Source organism: Sander vitreus, chromosome 14, assembly GCF_031162955.1.
Source record: "Sander vitreus isolate 19-12246 chromosome 14, sanVit1, whole genome shotgun sequence".
NCBI classification, from domain to species: Eukaryota; Metazoa; Chordata; class Actinopteri; order Perciformes; family Percidae; genus Sander; species Sander vitreus.
Genome location: NC_135868.1, coordinates 20,445,909 through 20,468,127, shown reverse-complemented (window position 1 = coordinate 20,468,127; position 22,219 = coordinate 20,445,909). Strand labels below are relative to the sequence as shown.

The 22,219-nt window shown below is 39.7% G+C and overlaps 1 protein-coding gene across 1 annotated transcript in view; it reads left to right on the top strand.

The window, feature by feature from the left end:
- Nucleotides 1-11,760, top strand: part of csmd2 (CUB and Sushi multiple domains 2) — a 250,682-nt gene extending 238,922 nt beyond the window's left edge. The window contains exons 63-71 of the mRNA XM_078267604.1: nucleotides 1,225-1,298; nucleotides 1,863-1,974; nucleotides 2,246-2,425; nucleotides 3,954-4,019; nucleotides 4,364-4,525; nucleotides 6,260-6,372; nucleotides 7,022-7,109; nucleotides 10,965-11,097; nucleotides 11,601-11,760. Coding sequence (XP_078123730.1) covers nucleotides 1,225-1,298; nucleotides 1,863-1,974; nucleotides 2,246-2,425; nucleotides 3,954-4,019; nucleotides 4,364-4,525; nucleotides 6,260-6,372; nucleotides 7,022-7,109; nucleotides 10,965-11,097; nucleotides 11,601-11,760 — 1,088 coding nt within the window. The remainder of the gene's footprint in view (nucleotides 1-1,224; nucleotides 1,299-1,862; nucleotides 1,975-2,245; nucleotides 2,426-3,953; nucleotides 4,020-4,363; nucleotides 4,526-6,259; nucleotides 6,373-7,021; nucleotides 7,110-10,964; nucleotides 11,098-11,600) is intronic.
- Nucleotides 11,761-22,219: the final 10,459 nt, after the last annotated feature.

Here is a 22,219-nt window from a genome sequence, read left to right as displayed (position 1 = left end):
GGTTTTAATGTCTATCATTTTACAAGGGCTCGGGCCGGGCTCGGGCTCGGGCTTGTGCTCCGGGTTGCGTGGTAAATGAGCGGTCAGGTGATGCGTTTCGATTAGCGTGAAAATGGATGCTGAGGAGGTGAAACGGAGGCTGGCCTCTGGAGGACTTATTTTATTTCTTTGTTCCAACTTCCAAGTGGCCTATAGCCTACGTTAGTCATGAATAAATTATGTTAAAATATGTATAAATGACTCACAAAAGGCAAAAGTGCTGTGTGCGTGCGCACATTTGAATACTGTCGGTGTTAGTCCTCCGGACAGCGCAGTCTCTTTTTTCTTTCTCTCCCTTTTCCGCCAAGTGGTGCGTGTGCCCGCTCGTGATGTGAAGCGCGTGTCCGCGCTATTCTCCGGGTTCGGGCTTTTAAAAAGCTGTCAATCAAAATGTACTTGTCGGACTCGGGCCGAATTCTGTCAGGCTCGGGCCTTGTCGGGCCGAACTTTTAAGGCCCAATTACAGCTCTAATTTGAAGTGCTGTAAAATATCCACACATGCCAGCCCTTTGACCTAATAACGTTAGTTTTAACATTAATTCATTATAGCCAAAAGTCTCCATTAACTCCACTACCTATGCATCATTTATCAGCCACTGTTAAAAAGCCATAGTGCCTGGCATGTGGGAAAGGTTAAATTAAGATTTATTGAGATGTAATCAATTAAAAATAGAACCTGTGATTTACATTTTCAGTATGTAGCTAATGCTGACATTGCTTTACATCATATTCTGCAACACCTTTTAGTTAGCTATAGATTCACTGGAAAGACTGGCCTCTTGTGGCCTTGTGTTCAACTTCTAGATTTGACAGTGAATGCCCTGAGACTGATTGAAACCTCTTCTAAAGTTCTATTCCTTCTTTAACTTTTTTTGCACTAAACTCTAATAAGAAATGTTACTTTTCTTCCTGGCCTATAGCCTTATGAACTAGAATATAACGAAGGCCTTAACTCCTACGGTCAGTATTTCACACCAGATCTCTGAATTATGTTATTTCTTATACAATGTCTCTACGTTGATATATCTATTTGTCATTAGTGACATATATTAGATGGGAGAGGCTTGAACATGAGAGTAGTCATCACAGAATTGCTGTGTGTGTGTGTGTGTGTGTGTGTGTGTGTGTGTGTGTGTGTGTGTGTGTGTGTGTGTGTGTGTGTGTGTGTGTTTGTTTGTGTTTCAGATCCCACTCACACTACGTGTGGAGACCCTGGCACTCCTCTCTTTGGAAATCAGAACAACAGTCAAGGCTACCAGGTGTGAATATGTGGTCACACATGAAATGTATTTCATGTATTGAATAAAGAATCATCTGTAAATTTTCATTAAAGCCTAAAAGGTTGTTTACATTTAGCCACAGCGTGGACTGCAAAGTTGAATCAATGATGGCCTCAATATTGATGTTATGAGAAAGTAACATAAGTCTCTACATAGTAAAAATGCGATGCAGTCAGTAGCCATCAGCATTATTTAGTTTCTCTCATAATAGTATGAGTAAGTAGGGCAGCAACTATTTTCATTATCATTTAATCTGCTGATGATTTTTACTGTATGAAACATCAAAAAGAATAATGAAAAAATGCCCATCAGAGCTTCTCAGAGCCCACAGTAGTGTCAACGTAATGTCCGCAAAGTTGACAAGTTTAAAGACAGTAAAAACGTAATACTGATCACCTTTTTGGACTAACAATCCCAAAAAACAGTTGATTTTAACAATTTAATATTATTAAACTGCCACTTCATTTTGCAAAACCTGCTTGCTTTTATGTCTGCTCACTGTGCAGTCCACATTCTCACATGCTCATGGGTGTCCTCTTACAGATCAGCAGCACTGTGTTCTTCAACTGTAGAAAGGGCTACTTACTTCAGGGCTCAATTTCTCGCACTTGTCTGCCCAACCTCACTTGGAGTGGTTTTCAACCTGAATGCATTGGTAAGTACACAGTCTACTCCTATAGTAAAAATGTGTATCGTTTAGTTTGCATTACTCAAAATATGATGCCTACATATCCCATATATTCTCCCTTGATTCCAAACCTCCACCTTGGCTCTCTTTTTCACTTTTTCTCTTCTACCATTTTTTATTTCTTATCTGTCGTTCCTCTGATCCCTCTCCCTTTTCACCTCCTCATCCCAACTTTCATCTGTTTCTCAGTCTCTTCTTCTTTGGTCTCTTTAATCCTTCTCTCCCTCTCTTTCTCCAGCCCACCACTGTAGCCAGCCAGAGCTGTCACCCCAGTCTGATGTGAGAGCCATTGAACTGCCATCCCTTGGCTACACACTGATCTATACATGTCAGCCTGGCTTCTACTTGGCTGGAGGATCAGAGCATAGGACCTGCAGATCCGATGGGAGCTGGACAGGGAAACCCCCTCTCTGTGCAGGTATAAACATGGTTACAGTACATCCATAAGAGAACATAAGAGAAATACCTGGTATAACATATGCAAATACATGCACACACATGCATTATTTTTGCATTTGCAGCTGCTAAATTTCTACAATACAAGATACAATTCTTACAAGACTAGAGTGAATGCCAACACACACAAGCACAAACACGCTCATAGATACATTCACCAAACCTCATAACACTACACATGTGCACATGGCGACCCACTTTCCCACAGAGATGTATTAACACTTAAAACACTTCACCTCATATTCATAATGTGCTGTTTCCATTAGCAGTCTCTATTGAAACCACTTGGGTCTGTACTAACGCGGGATTCAGTGGTGACTCAGGTTGGGAAATTGGGGATTTAGCTAATGTTGATGAATAGCAGCGTTAACACTTGCTTATTCTCAGACACATGCTGGAGTAGGATGGCCCATCCATCACACAATTGCATTTCATGGAATAACACACACACACACACACACACACACACACACACACACACACACACACAGACACTCACAAAGAGAATCATTAACACACACAGCACACACAGAAGCTTTTAACCATTAACAAGGGTGCAAACACCTGATTAGGCCAATGCATCCCATTGATTAGGTTAGCAGAAGTACCTCTTATAAATGGTGAGGCAGTGTTAACAAGGTCCAGCAGACAAATAGACTGCCATTAAGACACCCCCAAGCATTGTCCTAAATACATATAGGAAAAAAATAGTAATCGACACACACAATTATCTAGGGTAGACAAATGCTAATAGCTTAAAGAGAAAGACGTACCAGAGGGGGATATCAGTGTGATGGATTCCATGCCAAGCCATTGCTGAAATATAGAAGGGGGTGTTTTTTTTAAGGCCATGCCATTATAAGTGAAGGAAAGAAAGAGAACTGGCCTTAGCACATACAGGATATTAACAGCACCTGTAGGCGCAGTGATGGAAGGGAAGCTCAAAAGACTGGCAGCTAATAAAGTACAAGCCTGTGGAAGTGTGTGTGTGCATGTGTGTTTGTGTCTGTATACATTTATCCAAGGTGATGTTTGTGCTCATAAACTACCATCAGTATACCTGTCTTTGTTTGTAGTGGCATGTAAAGCCATCTTCGCTCTGTTTGCCTGTGTGGGTGTATGTTTACTACTGTGGTGTAGCCCTGCGGTCCTGTGTGAGCAGTAAGGCATTATTAAAGTGCTTCTCTTGAAGCTGTAAAAATGTGTATCTAACTTAGGCATAGCCCCACAGGTACAACCGGGCTGCTCTTTGACACACGGGTCGAGTCCTGTCGCAGGCAGCCCTCACTCTGTCCACCACAGTGGTTATTGGTCATGGACGTAGACATGAAATGCTGATAGTGACATCCTCCTACTGCAATTACCTTAGGGCTGTTTAAAGAGAAAATTGTATCTTCTATTTTCACTGCCTGGAGCATGCCCTGTGTCTTTTTACAGGATAAACGTGTACATTATTATTTCAGTTAATTATGTTTTGTTATGCTTTTTAGCTGATAATCGCCCAAGTGGTGAGAGCCCAGTGGGGACAGTGCAGGAGCCACCCTCCAAATTACCAGGTAGGACAGGTCTTTCTTATATTTTCAAATGCTTTAACTGATATTTGTTGAAATATGTGGTTTGTATGTGGTTCTTAGTGGGAATATTTCTTCTGAATAGTGGATGGGGACTCTCATCAATTAAAGTTTAATTTTGCTTTACTTTGATTCACTTTTATCTAAATTACAATATGTATAAGGTGTCATTCTCACTGCTGCTAACTCACACCCTGTTAACTGATTTCACTGATTATCACCTGACATAAGCTTGAAGGTATACTAACCAGTAAAGACACCTGGCACTTTGTTGTTGACAAAAACATAGTATCTTTGCCTCCTCACTCTCCCGCCTTTGCCTATTTCAGTCCCTGGTGGCGTATTTGCTAAAAACTCTCTCTGGAGGGGATCATATGAGTACCTGGGGAAGAAGCAGCCGGCCATGCTCAGCATCACTGCCTTTGAATCTTTTAGCAACCGAGTTAACGGGACACTCATCGACCACAGCGGAGTGGAACTCAAACTGGCCGGTTTGTACACAAAAAGCAGAAGTCACTATCAAGACCTTCAAAAACGTTCACACATACATACACTCACCTAAAGAATGATTAGGAACACCTGTTAAATTTCTCGTTAATGCAATTATCTGATCAACCAATCACATGGCAGCTGCTTCAATGCATTTAGGGGTGTGGTCCTGGTCAAGACAATCTCCTGAACTCCAAACTGAATGTCAGAATGGGAAAGAAAGGTGAGCTAAGCAACTTTGAGCGTGGCATGGTTGTTGGTGCCAGACAGGCTGGTCTGAGTATTTCACAATCTGCTCAGTTACTGGGATTTTCACGCACAACCATTTCTAGGGTTTATAAAGAATGGTCTGAAAAAGGAAAAACATCCAGTATGCGGCAGTCTTGTGGGCGAAAATGCCTTGTTGATGCTAGAGGTCAGAGGAGAATGGGCCGAGTGATTCAAGCTGATAGAAGATCAACTTTGACTCAGATAACCACTCGTTACAACCGAGGTATGCAGCAAAGCATTTGTGAAGCCACAACACGCACAACCTTTAAATGGATGGGCTACACCAGCAGAAGACCCCACCGGGAACCGCTCATCTCCACTAAAAATAGGACAGTTGAAGACTGGAAAATTGTTGCCTGGTCTGATGAGTCTCGATTTCTGTTGAGACATTCAGATGGTAGAGTCAGAATTTGGCGTAAACAGAATGAGAACATGGATCCGTCATGCCTTGTTACCACTGGGCAGGCTGGTGGTGGTGGTAGTGTAATGGTGTGGGGGATGCTATCCTATCAATATGGGCCAACATTTCTATAGAATGCTTCCAGCACCTTGTTGAATCAATGCCACAAAGAATTAAGGCAGTTCTGAAGGCGAAAGGGGGTCAAACACGATATTAGTATGGTGTTCCTAATAATCCTTTAGGTGAGTGTTCATTCTCATATCAGAGACCCACTGTGTTGGGTTTTATCCAAACAGACAATGTCAGATAAATTCCAGTGAGGACAAGGAGCAAGAAAACATTGTGGTTCCTCCACAGAGTAGATCATTGCTGCTGTTACTGAACAGCAGACATTTTATTTTTTTTCCCCTGTGGCATAATCACCATGCAGCTGTGATCATTAAGACACAAATTTGCATACGTAACGGCTTGGACACTTCACTTTTCTGTACCTGGGTGCTATCAATCTTCATCTCAGTGTAGTAAAAAATATTTTCTACAGATTGCCACACTCCCCAGTGAAAGTAATGTTGCTGATTCAGACGTATAGATTATTGTTGTGATCACACAATATACAAATTACATTTTATTATTGTTATAGGTCATTTAGTATGAATCTTCACATCAAATACAACTATGGTCTCAAATAAACTACTTAAATACTTCCTTTTTTTGCTAGCCTTTCATAACCTGGTATTGAATAAATCATTTACTTAAAGGATTCATCTTGTGGTTCTCTATAGTTGTCTAAATGTGAATGAAAAGACCAAAACCAACAAGGAATGTTTGCTCACAGATTTGTATTTATGTACGACTAAACTAAAAAATGAACACAATCTAGATGGAATTTCTATCCTTATATTGCTACTAAAGTTATATTTGTGTTTGAGCTTCAGTCAAGACTGCAGTAAGACTTTCTGTTAACAAATAAGGGCTGCTAGTGTAACATATATCACATAATCCTATTCAGTTAGTCTAAGTGTGGCGGTTGCTCTAAATAACTGTTAACAATTTATGCTTTTTGTAGGTACATATAAGAAGGAGGAGGCTCAGCTGCTGCTACAGGTCCACCAGATCAAAGGCCCTGTGGAGATCTTTGTAAACAAGTTCAAAATCGACAACTGGGCCCTAGACGGACATGTAAGTGCAAGTCCAGGGTCAGGTTCAATACAGCACCTCTCTTTGTAATGGCAAAGGTGTTACATCACACTCACACACCCAAACACCTTTATTGTGAAATATGCACGAGCAGACATGCACACTAACCTTGTCACTCTGGGGAGATGGAGGGCCCACCAAGAGTTTTCTCTTTAATTAAAATGTCAGTTAAATCATTGCCTGGTAATCAGGACTCGACAGACCCCCTCCACTCCTCTCTCCCATATTATCCCCCAACCACAGGCACCTCTAATGCACACCCACTTCAGATATAATTAAAAAAGCAGGTCACAGTATATGTGTGCATGTGTGTGCGCCACTGTTTGGGTTTTATGTGCATGTTTCACAAGCCTCACAGCACTTGAGTGTTTACGTACAAGCATGTTGTGCAAGGTGTAGTATTCCTCGTGTGTAACACGGTTGTGTGTGAGCAGCTAGGCTGAGTGTGTTTATGTTTGTGCAAAAAGAAAACGTCATATTAAATGTCAGCTATAAGAGCGCCTCTCAGCTCCTTTGACATGATATTTCATTTTCTGCGTCCACCAGCTGCTGACACTTTGATGATGCTGTTTTTTGTTAAGCCTGGATGTGACACATAAAGTGTCTGTCTTACATTCCTCTCTCTTCCTAGGTTTCCTACATCTCTTCATCCAACTCCTTTGTGTACCAGGGATTTGTCAGAGGGAAAGGCTTTGGCCAATTTGGTCTCCAGAGACTGGGTGAGTGAGCTGTCCACTAGGTTAAAGAAACCTCTGTGACCAAGCGGTCTCCTGGGGGAAGACTGTCAATGTTTTTTTTTTTTTTTCCTGTCTGGATTTCTATCACAGAAATCTTTCACTTAAAATATGTGTAGCATCCATCAGGTTAGCTGCAAGTGCTTTCACAGGAGCTGTGTTGGATTTATCATTTATTTACTTCTACCAATATGAAAACACTTTTGGAGAATGTGGCTATGAATCCAACACAGTTCAAAAACATGGTTAATATTCAGAAAATGGCATTCACCCACACACACAACACAGCTATGGAAAATCTTTCCTTCTGGAGTTTGTGGGTTGGGTGTTGATGCCTGTTGAGTCTTTGTCATATCAAGTAACCCCACATATTGCAGTTTTGATACATTAAATATCCATTCCTGCCTGTTTGTCATTCTTTTAGTTTCTTTAATGAATTCAACTATGCCGTCATAGATATAGAAAATTTTTTCTAAAGGCTGCAGCTGTCCAAATATTCTGCTTCCTGATTGTGACCTAGAAAGCCTAACCATATGATCCTCCCCGCTACAATTTGTATACACCAAATCTTTACACCCTGACTCCATGGATCAGAATAGGTGCTGCAGTCAAGCTGTGCGGGTGTGTGCGGGTGTGTGCGGGTGTGTGCGTGTGTGCGTGTGTGCGTGTGTGTGTGTGTGTGTGTGTGTGTGTGTGTGTGTGTGTGTGCGTGCGTGCGTGCGTGTGTGTGTGTGCGTACGTGTGTGTGTGTGTGGATTTTTTTCATCTTGATGGTTTGATGCACCTGTACCCGCAAACACACCCCACTCCTCTGTCTGAACTAAATAAAGCACACATTGAAGAGAAACATATGTAATATAACATCTACAAAATAAAAAGAATGGAGAATTGGCTTTTTAGATTTTTGCCAGTTCACAACATTGGTTTACTGCTGCCACCCACTGTTAAAATACAGTTAAAATGTCCATGGTATGTTTGAAAATTAATTGATCTATGTAAAACATTAGCTGCAAATCAGCTAAAAATGCCATGAGAGATAGAGAAAGGTTTTCTTCTTCATAAATTTTCAAGTTGTTCTACGAATCCACACAAGTTGGACTTGATCTCACTTCTGAGTGGACACACAAGATTGCAGAGTAATCTGATATGCATTAGATTAAATATGTACTCATGTGTTCTCCCAGTATGAAACCCTTCATCAGCCATCAGTGGTGGTTAATTAAAAACTTCACATAGCCTTGATAGCCTCTCAGTCTCTGTAGCACACTTTGTTCAGGTTGGGATGCTATACATGAAGAAAAATGGTTATGTTTCTGTGAGAATACATAGTTACTTTTAAGATTAAGCTAAAATCCTCTACATTCCCATTTCTTATCCAACATTTCGTAGGTGACATAGATCTTATGTAATTCATTCAAACGGCTAAGCAGATAATGCTTGTGCTTTTGCTGTTTTCTTTTTGCAAATGCTGGTGAGGGGGACAGATTTTACAGGAATACAGCAGCTTTTGAAAAGCAAAGCCCAGATTGGTGCAGCTTCCATATTGGCTGCAAGATAGACTGAAGAGCAGAAGTGTACGTGGTGCAAAAATAGATCAGATATTGAATTGGTGTTAACTAGGGGTGTAACTATGAGTTTGGTATGTACCTCGGTTTTAGGATCACAGTTTAGTACGTTCTTTTAACCCTTTTTGAAAAATGTCAACACTTAACAGTTGCTCATGGCCATACGTCTTACTGTAATAGTTAACCCCTGGAGTCTGAGGTTAATTTAAGACACTGTGATGATTTTGGCATGCTCTGATGTCAATTGTTGTCAATTTTAACAAATGTAAGCAGTAATTTCAAAGTCACATGACCTTTTTTGTATTCAGCACTAATATCTTAATAATGTATTTTATGATTCTTCTTTAGAAAAATATAATTTGAACCTATAGCAAACCTTTCACTTGCAGCTGGTTAAAATATTCTAAAATAAATGATTCCAGAGAAATACGGCAGAGTGAAAAGTGTGCCAACCAAGCCCTGGTCTCCCCTGTTACTGTCTCTCTTATATAGCCAAATGATTCATAGCTCAGAGCTCACTGCAGAGGGAGAAGATTTTTTTTTAAGCTCTTCTACATGTTTAAGCCTGTTGAACAGGCTTTTTATCCGCAAAGGTTTTATTGCACTGGCAGTATCAAGCTAATGTTAGTTACTATGGTCTGTGTGTGTATGGGTGTGTGGAGTGCAGACATCACCGTTCAATGTCGTCCAAGATGAGGTCTCGTGATTTCAGTGTTGTTCCATGACGTCTTTCTGTCTTCCTAGCCATCTTCCAAAATGCAAAGCTTGTCTTCAAATACATTATGCCTAAACCTGCACAGTATTTAGTATTTCATAGCATTGTCCTGTAAGACTTAGGTCTTCCTGCATTACTGAAAATAATGGGCATGTGAATAGATGCAAATATGGGGGTTGGGTTTGTGTTGTTCCTGTGGAATGTGTATACATGTGTATTTCATTTATTTCAGACATTTTTTAACAATAATTAGTTTTTTCATTAGGCAATTCATGAGGCAATTAATGTGTTTAAGATGAAACTGGTGGGGAAAAGCAGATTCCAGGGGGTTAAGGCACTCAAATACTGGCATATTGTCAACAAGAAAAAAAGGAACATCCCAAATGTCTATGTAAGTGTAATTGCTCCATCATAAGGCTCTGATCTGTTCTCTGAAAACTGGTGCATTGTGAAAACTTTCCAGTTAGAACTCGCGCTGCAGAGTTTCTTTTCCATGCGTGTGAGTAGTAGGCATAAATAGACTATTTTTACAGTAATTGTTTGGGTCATAGGGCTTATTGGACCTAGAAAGTGACAGTTCGGGCGCATACACGTACTGTTAGAGCCTTAGTGTTAACACAGATTAAGTGTGTGTATGCATAGTGAAAGTTATGTGAACATAGTGAAAGTGGATGTGAAAATCTGCTGTAATGAGAGACGTGTCTGAACAGCAGGTGCAGAGCTCCCCCCACCGCCACAGCACACTGATAGAGCAAACATCTCTTTATTAATACAGAGGTCTGGGGCTGGTGCCAGGGTATTCATGTGTATGTGTGTTTAAGTGTGTATGAAAAAAGCAGATGGGGGGGGTGGGTTGGACGTCTTGGAAATAATCCTACTCAATTTGTCAAGGTTTTCCTGTTTTGTTTTAACTCAGTGGTAGTGTAGTTTGCTTGCGTGGGTGTGTTTGTGCATCTGTTTGTGTGTGCTCATGCAGCAGGGGGTTGATTGGCAAACACCACAGAACCCACTAATTGAATTCCTTCTTGTTTGTCACTCGTCCTTTATTGGAGCTTTTTTGGCATTCTGTGGCAAACAGGTGTGCTGTCACTACTCCGCTGTTGCAGACACACACACACACACACACACACACACACCTCCATAAATTAGAGAATGAATCTGAAGTGACTTAATAGCTATCAGCCTTTGATGTCAGTAATTAAGAGTCATTGTTAGGATAATGTAATTTGATGTTCCCAGGGGGGAAAAATTAAAATAAAGCATAGTAATAAACTTTTTATTTTTAAAAGTCACTTGTCTGCTCAGTCTATTATTGTAAAGTGGAGCCTTCCTGGCAGCCCTCCTCAGCCACAACAGTTCCTTTTATTTCACTGTTTCTATTTATTTTCCTTAAACGTTTATCACAAGTTCTTGGCAGAAGATGAGGAGGATCATTTCCCTTTGGTTTCTTTTAATTGTGTTATGTGTGGGATATAACTATAATGTCTACTGCTAAAGTGGTATTGTACTGAAGTAATGCTTAAGCAAGGGCTCATCATCCTATCTTTTTTTCTCCTCCAGAGAGTTTAGATCCCGGCAGAGAAAACACAGGCTACAACTTTGCGTCCAACAGCAGTTCAGTGGCGGCAGCCATCCTAGTGCCTTTTATAGCCATGATCATTGCAGGCTTTGCTCTGTACCTCTACAAACACAGGTAAGGTTAACACTATTTTACAATACCCATCATCTGCAAGCAACATTATATTATACCACTACTTTGGTCCTGATATTTACAGGGAAGCATCTTAAGTCAAGGTTTAATTTGCCTCTGCAAAGTTAGCTGTTGTCAAAAAATGATTAGCAGAATATGGATAATGAAATACCCATTCAGGTGTGATTATATGCTGATCTTTTTGCTGTTTCATATCGTTTCAAATTTAAAATTGTTAGAGTTTTCTACTGTTGGTCAGACAAAAATAGATATTCAAAAGTGTTACCTTGAGTTGTTTTTCACTATTTGCAGATATTTTATAGACTTAACAATTCACTCATTAATCAAAAAAAAGAATCAATAGATTAATCAATAATGAAAATAATTGTTAGTTGCAGCCCTAATCCATATTATGATGCATCTCTTTGCTGTATACTTGATATACTGTGTCCACCCCTAATATGAACTGATCTCATTGTTTATTATATTGATTCGTTTAATTTCAGAAGAAGACCCAAAGTCCCCTTCAATGGTTACGTGGGCCATGAGAACACTAACGGACGAGCTACGTTCGAGAACCCTATGTATGACCGCAACATCCAGCCCACTGACATCATGGCCAATGAGACAGAGTTCACAGTCAGCACAGTGTGCACAGCTGTATAGCAACTGCTTCCTCCAGAGGTAAGAATCATGGCACCACCAGGTCACGTGGCTTTATGAAAAAGTAAGGACTTAGAGCTTCAGGCATCCTTGGATCCAGATTTCTGTGAAAGTATATGAAGTTATCACCTTGTGGCGAACTTTAGCTAATCACACATCCAAGGCATCAAAACTGCTGAAGCAACAAGACATAGATTATCAGAATCCAGTTGTAAACCAAACCTTTTGCACTGTCCCGCTCGAATTTTCTGATAATAGAAAATTGTATATTTCTTTTTTTTTCTGCCTCATTTCCTCTGATCTGGATCTCTCATATTAATTAATTTTGTTTGGTTTATGTAATGCTTTATTGAAAGAGATAGAATATATATTTGTTTATTTTCACACTGATAAGAGTATTGCATTAATGCTTGTATCTTCTCTCTTCTCTGTGATTTCCCTAACTCCATTCTTTCGGTTATTTATCACCTTTTTCTGTCTGTTTCCCGTTAACCATCTTGCTTTTCTGTCTATATTTTCTTCTCCTACCATCTTTTGTCTTGTCCTTTTCCCACACACCCTTCACCTATTACATCCATTCATTCATCCATCCTGGAGTCAGTTAGGGGAGAAGAAGTGCACCACATCTTCGCCCGCCTGCCAACAGAGGACATCCATAGTTCCTGTAGCAAAGGGCAAGACAAAGATTATTTTATCTGCTGAAATACATTCAAGAAACATCTCCAGGGGCAAAGGCTCTTACCCGCAGGAGACGAGAAAAAAAAAAGAAACCATGTGAAGACAACGACTGTAACAAATGCCCACAACAAAATGCTTTTTGTAACTTTTCATGGTTTCTTGATCATTTTCCATATTTTGAGGAAAAGCTTCCTCCTGAAACTGCAGCCGGCAGTAATGCTGGAAGCTAAGCTGTGATGACTTTCCTCACCACCCTCCGCCTAAACCCAAAGGGAATTTCATGGTCAACTTTAGGTCTAGAAATTGACCTGTAGCTAACAGAGATCTCTGTGCAAGTTAACTGTATGGCGGACAGTGTTGGCCTGTGTAAGTCAAAGAGAGACAGTCTGGACAGTTTCGATTCCCTCTTCTCTCTGTTTTCATTTGCTTTTTTTTTTTGGTTCTCTTTTTATACGCTGCTCGCTTTCTGTGATGAGTAATTGGGAAACCTGTTTTTCCCCCAACTGTCTGCTCCTGAGGCTGTTGAAAGGCCCCACGTCTCTGGCTGAAGATGAATAAAAAATTCAGTAAGTTTTGAGGGCCATGTTGGAGACATATTCCATCACTACTTTTTGAGCTTAACTCAGTCCTCTTCTTTTTTGAAGCAGGGATAAAATTCTTCTTGCTGAGGCAGCTGTGTCCAGAGCAGGCGTTAAAAGGTAGCTAGGGCTGCTGAAAAAAAGCACTTAGTGAGGGTGTAGAGAGAATTTATGTGTATATGTGAGTGAGAGAGAGAGTGTGTGCATGTGTGTATGTTTCTGCACACATTTTTGGTGGCATCTGCAATCTACCCAAAATATCTCTTGTCTGTTTTGGCCCCAAATAATCTACCAAACACATGGTAAAATGTCTCCACATTTATTTTATTTTATAGTAAGTCATTTCTGAGGATTGGTTTAAGGATTATCACTATACCTGGGTGCTCTGGTCACCAATAAAACAAACTGCAACCCAGAACAAATACAAACTGTATAGATCCACTGAAAAAAATAAAACTAAAGGCAGTGTCAGTCTTTAGTTTCATCTTTCACCTGCTTTCTCTTTGTTTGTAGTGATCCATTCGCAATCACTTTACATGTGTACACGTTTGTGTCTGGGAGAGACTGAAAAGAAGGTGTGGAGAGACAAATCCACCTTTCTAGGTGATGCACCTAAATCAAAACGTTAAGAGGCAATCATCTCAAATGTGCTTCACATAAGCATCGGTTACAATTTTCCTGCCTCTGTTGCTCTGAGGCACTTGAGGAGATAAAGACGTTGGCTGGGTCAAAGTAGGGATGTTTTCTGCGATACAGTTTGTTTCCATGGATATATAAATGCCTTGGGACTATGTCTTCTGACAAATCTGAACAAAGCTGTACTGTAGCACCAAGCATGTTACAGAACAACACGCAGCACATTTTCTTTGCGAAGACTCACAAGTCTGATGTAAACTTCTTTCTTTGTAATCCCGGATCACGTTTCTACAGCTTGTAGGTGGCACGTCCTGTATTTTCTCTGAGATCAAATTGCAGTACGAGCTCCCTAAACTTGCCCTTTGGAAAACAAAGTTCAAAGTGTGGTCATGTTTGAACTCCCTCAAATGTACAACTGAAGGTGCTCGAGTCTGAAGAGTGGATGAGTCAGTGATGCGTTCCCCCTGGATTACATTCAGGTCTTTTCCTCCAAGTTAACTTCTGACAGCGCTATCCTTTTTGAAAAACAGGAGAGTCTCTCTGTTTTGTCTTCGCTCGTCATGGAAATGTTGCAGAAGGCCTCCTCAGAGTTGTGACAGCGGGGGAGTTGCTGGCATACTGATTAATCCTATGCATTAACTTGGAAATGATAAATACGATAAGGAAAACAAGTGTTTATGCCTCTAATGCTAACACCTCAAATCTGTGGCAACTGGGGAGTGATATCCAGACAATATTGTTTAGAAAGTACACAGGAAGGACCTGTCATTAGCTGTAACAGCAGGGCTTTGCCTTGGCTGGTGAATGACATGCCTGGTGAGAAACATTTACAACATTAATGTTTGTGTGACCCTTATAATGTGCATGTGTGCGTGTTTGTGTGTGTGTGTGTGTGTGTGTGTGTGTGTAAAATGTTTATGACCGGTGGAGTCGAAGGAAGAAAACCTACTGGATTTCAAACACACTGCCACCAGCTATTGACCACTTACTATCCCTGTACCTGTGTGTCCTGTGGATGCTGAGTAGGGTGAATAATGCTCCAATTTCACTGCAGCAAATTGAGCCATTACATGCAATTTGCTTTAATTTAGCCCTGCTTCATTGTCGAACCCATATCGAATCCTGAATTCACCTTACCATTATCGCTGACAGGACGGACCTTCAAATATATTTTATAGTAGTTTACAATAGTTTGACTCAAAAAAAGTAATCTAAAACATCTATAGTTCTTTGATTTAACATGTACTCTGTCGTTTAGTGAACATTTTTTTGGTTTCATTAGCGTATACATTATATATAAATGCAACAAAGTGGCTTTCACAGTCAAAATCAACCTCCACACCAACAGGTTTTTTAATGAACTCATTAAAGTCACCTACAGTACATAATTTCCCTCAGAAGTGCAGGCCTTTGAAACCAATCACTGTATTGTTCCTTCAATTAGTTTCGCTGTGGGTTGGTAATTGCTTTTACAATTTTATTACTTTTAAAGCTCTCGCTTATCTCAACAGTACAGATAGAATATTGCCCCTTGCCTGCTCTGGTCGTGAATTGATGGAAAAGGAAACAATTTCAATTTCCGTGGAGATTTCAAGGGGAAAGGAGCACTTGCACTCGCATTATCTCAAAGGCATTGTTACTCAGTTCTCATAGTTTTTTTGTGGCTGTTGCATTGCGCATTTCATTAGCTTTTATTCTGAAATTGCTTCAAATATTTCAGCAGAGTCGACAGCTTCATTACATTCCAGTTATTTTCTGTTCAGGCCCCTTTCAAGTGGTCTTTCCATTAATTCCTCCCATGGCAATGTCTAGCACACTTTACCCAACACTGTATTAAGCTGCGTTGAGTATTAAACAAACAAATGTGATTAGCTGGTGCAATAGGACATGATACCCCCACTCCTCTGATAGAACTGATTCTATTAAACTAGATTTAGACTGTAGATTTGGACAAACAGTACAGAAGCATAAGCTCACACAACTATGATTGTTTTACCTACAAGGGCTCAGTCAGTCAGCTCAGTTCAGAAACGGTTTAAAGGGGCCAGGCTCATACCGTTTGTTTTTTGGTGTTTTTTACCTCCTCCAGTCTCCAATAAGCACTTTACGTTCATTATAGTGCCTTGGTACAACCCCATGATGTTATGAACCATCTTGTGTGGCTCTATATTTGTGTTCAGGAGTTCCAAACATAATTTCTTTACTAAGATTGGAGGGGATTATGTCAGATGTTTGAAATTAGACCTCTTTTTTCTGTTCTTTGGTCAAGTCCTTGTTATCATCTCTGCCTGCATAACCCCCCCCCCCACACACACACACACACACACACACACACACACACACACACACCTACTGAAGAAACTGGGAGCATTGTACTACCAATCTTACAGCGAAAAACTGAGATTGTTAGGATCATGCCAGATAAACCATCGATTTTTGCCTACTTTTTGCTTTTCCTAAAAGAGCAATGACCTCATTAGTACTATATTTTGGTGTGCAAGGATTAACGTCTTAGATGTTAGTGTTTGGGTTGTGTGTGTTTTTGACAGTTCACCTTTTCAACCAAAGAAAGTAATTAATCAAAGTAATCAAACAAATAAGATTTAGGCATAATTAAGATAAATTGTTTCAATCAGTTCTCGATGTTGCTTCATTTAGTTCCGCTAGTTAGGAAGGTTTTAAACGGGGAACATAGCATTTTCAAAAATCCATGCTGGTAGTTTTGCAGAATTGGGAGTTTTCACGTAATGGGCGCTACATTTATAGAAATGCTTTCTTTTTAACCCATCTGGGTTAGTCAAGAAAGTTCTCAAAGAAAGTGCAGTGCAGTTATATAAAAATGAAGATCTGTGAGTTCTGGATAGAGCCGTGCTGTAAGAGTTTGAAGAGACTTCTTTATTGATAGCGGCCGGCCACTTCCTGGTTCTCTTTGCATATTTTAAGACATAAACTCTAATCATCCAAGGTTCATTTTTGTTATCAGCCAGACACAGCTCTGAGTTCTCTCCTGCTCACCATCTCGTCTATAATAAAACACACTGCAGCTATGGTCTTATGAGTTCCCTGGATATTCTCACAGTCAGGGAATAGACGAAAGCTTCCCACTTCTTTTCTGCAGCTAGTGCTCTCACTTTTGTAGCGCAGGCCACCTTGTACGAGTTGAAAAAAACAAGCAATCCATCTGTCATGCTGTGTGACATATACTGCATCACCGCATCACCATCATCTGTAATCTCCCATCTTCCATTGTCACCGCGTATTGACAGCTATGACAAAGCCACAATTCCTGCTGTGTTTTTCAGGCCCATTCGACGCAATTTGCCTTCACTAGTCAGCCCATTTCGCCTAGTGCGCCTAGTGGACACGAGCATGGAGAAGAGGGTAACAAGATGCATTTAGAAAAGTTTCTATAAATGGAGATAAGAGTGGACCATGATTTGGGATCAGATCACTGGAGTTATTACTGAAAAACTATTGAATGTATTTCATTTCACAGACTTTATCTATCAATACTGTTTAATATCTGTAATCGCACAGCTGCTCCTCTGTTTGTGTGCAGTAATGGAAAGAAAATCTGTGTTGCTACGATGTGTCGCCCTTGGGATAAAAACAGAATGTCCAATTTATCCAGAGTATAATATAGCAAAAATATTTACGGAGAGCTTTGTATTACAAGAGACTTGACATTCCTGCATTTTTGTCATGGCAACAAAGTTATTACATGGTCCTATGTTTTAGTTTTAGTTTTCACTAACATTATTTCATGGCAGCCCAGTAGATCTCTCAACTAGCCTCTAAATGAGACTACAACTCATGACAGCCCATAGCGCCTAAGCAAGATCAGCACGGCCCTTGAACGCCTCAACAAAACAACAAAACAGTAAAAGGCAAAGATTCAGCATCAGTGTCTTGCTGTACACCAAAAGGGTTACCTGTAAAGGAATGGACTTGAGCAGACTGTGTGTAACTACAGAGGGAAAGTGTCTCTGAGAAAAGACAATATGTTAACGAATAAAAAACCTTTTTTTGTACAGAGATATATTTTTATGGAAATACATTTGTAATATAAAAAAGAAAAAATGGATTGACATATATGTAAATGTTTTTCTTTTTCATTATTGTAGTACAAATGCTAGTGGGGAGTATACGAAAAATCTCTATATATAAATATATATATATATATATAAATATATACAAAGAAAAATAGAAACAAGGCGTTTTGTATATGTAAAAAAGATTGTACATAAAAGTTTACATACATACTGTACATATGTAAGACCCACCATGGCTTGTCTGCAATATATAAAATGTATTTTATCCGTCTGTATATGATGCTTTGCATTATGTCTAAGCTTATTCTACTTTCTTGAACTTGAAACTTATTTTGAAGGTTTTGGAATAAAACATAAAACCTACTTTCCAGCAGAGTGTTTATTGAATGCACACTTTTATTACCTCAAGCCCAGAATCCATTAGCTAATCATGCTCAATTAGCCTCTGGGGGTAATAAGCAATGGCATTGTGTATAACCAGTGTTCTTGGTGCAGCTCCTCATATCTAGGCCAAGATATCTGCTTCTACTTGTTATGTCAGAGTTTAAGATTTCTCCATAGGGTATACAAGCATTGTGTCCTCTGTGTGAGTATATGTTTGTAAGTGTTTGAGGACCACATCAGATGTCCTCTCTGCATATTGACTGTTTACTTGCAGACTTATAGTGACGGTCCCACCCCCGCTCTTGGATTTGAGATTTGCCCCGTTGACAGTTCTCTGGCCCCAATAAGACAGAGAGACGAATGTCACATTCAGTATGTTGAAATGATTTACAGTGACACAATTTCACCACCATTGGGTTGCACCATTAAAACTAAATTTAGAAAAAATAAATGCACTGAACAGGAAGTCACTGTAGCATCACAAGCTGCATTATAACTTCCAGAAATTACTTTTTCATGCAGCCTAGTTATATATTTAACTACATTTATGGTACAGTATACTTCTTTTTGTCAAATTTAATTAAAAAACTTCCCAGTCAACGATTGCCAAGTGTCAGGTCAGATGTTTTGACTATCACATTGGCCTTTATCACTGAAGCCATTTGACATGTCACAGTGTTAATGAGAGATTTGATGATGGCTGAATTTAGCTGCTTAAGTTTCAGGGTCCTTGTATTGTGCTTACTGAATCACTATCGCACTGACGTGGCATGCTGGGACACTTGAATAGAACAGAGCCATCATGCTTATAGCTCATAGCATTAACCATGTTACTGTGCTGTACTATGACAAGTCAAAATGTCCGCTGTAAAATAGGGCTATTACTGTACCTGTTTTACTCTAAACTCTAAATGGGTCTTATGTTAGCACGCTTGTATTAGTTTTGTCAGTTACCCCATAACATAATTATTTGTTCAATAACTTATAATGTCTGAGAGAATTTGAGATACCCTACAGGAAACATCATATTGGCACCACTAACTGAGTGATGGAAAAAGGTGCAACTTTGTTGGTCTTAGTTTTCAGAGTTCATGAAATAGAATACATCTCTGCCTCTGCTAGCAATGCTGCAGCTCATGTATAGAAACACTGCTGTTGTGACCTGACCAGTTATGTGGTGAATACACACAACTAAGAGGAAAACAAATCAGATACAGTACTTGCCACATTCATTTGAAATATTGATAAGTAATGGAAGTCTTGACTGGGTTATATTACTCCAATGTCAGCCTTCATTTTAATGACCTAACCTGTTTATGGTGTTTACACAGCAGGTGCAGTAATCTGATATTGCCTTCATCTTGGTATAGTTAAATTATTACTGTGCATTTTCACACAGTGACTGTAACGAGACCAAGGTGCAAGCTTATGCTCCTAGAAAAAATTAAACGAAAACATTAGTAAAAAGGTCATTTATAAGCAAACTACATGATTGTAGTTTCATTTTTGCTTGTAGCTTGACAATATGTAAGGAGGCCAAACTCTTAATTGGCAGTGTTGTTGTTGTCAATGTTTGAGCTTCTGAACACAGCAGAGGACAGAAAATGAGGTTTTAAAAGCCCCAAAGCCCCAGCCGTTAACTTACTAAATAATGGATTGTTGATCTCAATATGTAGTCATAAAACAGTTTAGGCTTCTCTGCATTTCATCATTTAATGTATTGGATATTGTGACAGTTCCAGTATGGACATAAAAGCACGCCTCCAGAACTGCACTTAGATCTAATTGTCACTGCAGCAAAGTTGGTAATGGCAGTGGAAAATGCCTTGCAGCTTTTTGAAGTAGAAGTACTAATATACTGCGGAGAAAATGTCCTTATCTTATATTTTATACAAAGGTTGATATTGTCTCATAAAACATGAGCTTTTTTCTTCTACCTTCGTAAGGCTAATTTGCATGTACGTTACATTTGATCACTTTTATGGAGTTGAGGACAGGGCAGGCAGCGTCCTTTCTGTGTAGCCCAAACAACCTGTGGTGGTTCCACATATCACACAAAATATTTAATGGCTACTCTTGCTGGTTCGAATAAGTGAGTTGTGTGTTGGAGTGTGTGGCTGTGTTTCACCACAAGTATTGCCAAGGTTAGAGCCTTTTCTTGATTGATTAAATCAACAGCCATACACGGGTCATTAGTCACTCCTGTTCTCGACGAGGTTTCCCACGGCGATTAATCAAACCTTGTCAAGTTTCCCTGACCTGTAAGAGTGTTTCCTCACAGCAGCCAGTTAGCCCTTCATCCTCAAGACTGGACTTTAAAAAATGTCCATGGCCATGGTTTTTGTCCCAAGTCATAGCTGGGCTACTTACTTAACGTTTGCTCTACTTTATCAACGACTGACCATGCAGATCAAAAAGAAGCTATTGATTTCACTTCCATGCAAATAAATCATACATGCTGCCATCTTATGAACTCAAAGTGCTCTCTGTGATTGCCTCTTCATCAGATTAAAATCTGATTTCGCTCAAATGCACTGTATAATGGTTTATCCTCATCTGAGGTCATTTGTCAACCCAGTCTCACAGCAGTTCGTGAAATGTTCAGATAATCTAATCCATCGATCCATGCACACTGACATGTTTATCTCAACAATATCTACAATTGTAGCAATAGTTTGTCTTTCACCATTGACCACCATTAATTTTTTTTGGGGGTGCAAACGGAAAGGGCGGGACTTCGGCTCTATTACGGTGCATAACTTACTGGAACAAAACTGAGTAACGTGTTGTTTCTGGTGACAAAACCACCGATTAAATATGTACATTGAAGCGAGACTGTCGTTAAAGTTAAATCGCTGTCTGATTCTCTGATATGAATTGATAGATGTAGCGTAATAGTTTTTTTTTTAAATATCAATAAACAACAAAGCAATCCAGCTTCCCTGGTAATAAGACCGAAATAATAACATTAAAAGAAATAGATATAAACAATGATAAGATCTTGTGAAGAAATGTTGATTAAAACAGCAGTTATTGGGCTAAAAATACCAATAATGGCAAAGCTGTATACAGCTTCTCTTCTGCAGCCCGATTGGCAGAAAGACTCATGCTGTGATCACGAAAGATTCTTCCCATTGAAATACATTAGTTTAAAAAACGTGCTGACCAGCACGAAAAAAAACGAGATAAACGTGTCCGTGTACACGAATCAATAGATTAAATTACGTGAACATTTCACGAACTGCCGTGAGACTGGGTTGCATTTGTAGGATCACACGGAGTGCTGTGATAAGGATCCACTCTTGGGTTTCTGAATTGAAGTGCCTTATGAGTTGCTGTTGCTTTGGCTGAGAATTTCGGTAAGTTCTTTGATCAGTTTGCAGTTGCTGTATCATTGCTCCCATGAGTCACACACGTTATACCTGCCCGTATTCAGAAGCCAGTATGACGTCAACATCGTTTTTACTGCTTTTCTCTTACTGTGCCACCCAAATGTCTCCCTCAGGCCTTTTAATATCAATGAGTTCTGAGGAACAAGGAATGGGAGAGAAAAGCTTTTCAGAGGTCTTGAGCGTTTCTTTGAGCATGGAGATGTGAGGCGACAATTAGCTTTGTCACTTTTATCACTGCGCAGAGTCTGACACATCACACTGGCAGCCATACACTCCGCCGTCTTGTCTGAGATGACAGCTTCCTCCAATTACCCAGGTGTCCGGCAGCCATGTTCCCTTTGTTGCTTTTTTAATAAGAGGAGCTTATTACGCCAAGCTGAAAAACAAGACTGTACAATTCATTGCAAAGATAATTTGGGACAAAGCAAGTCGCTATCTCAATTGAGTATACATGTATGAATACTTGAATTCCTCTCAGAGAGGCTGTGTGAGATTGAGTCATTACAGTACATCTTTAGCAGGCTTATGCAGTGTTTAAACAGAAAAATAGAAATGTCTTGGTTCTTGTTACTACTGCTTTTGCACTGATAATCTCTGCACATGTGTTGTGGATATGGATAATTCCCTGCACTAAACACATTCCCCTTCTTGTAATAAGCAGAACAACACTGAATTGGGAAAATAATAGGACGTCACTACAATGTGTTTTCCTATTTTTATCCTTGTTTAATTACTTTCCCTG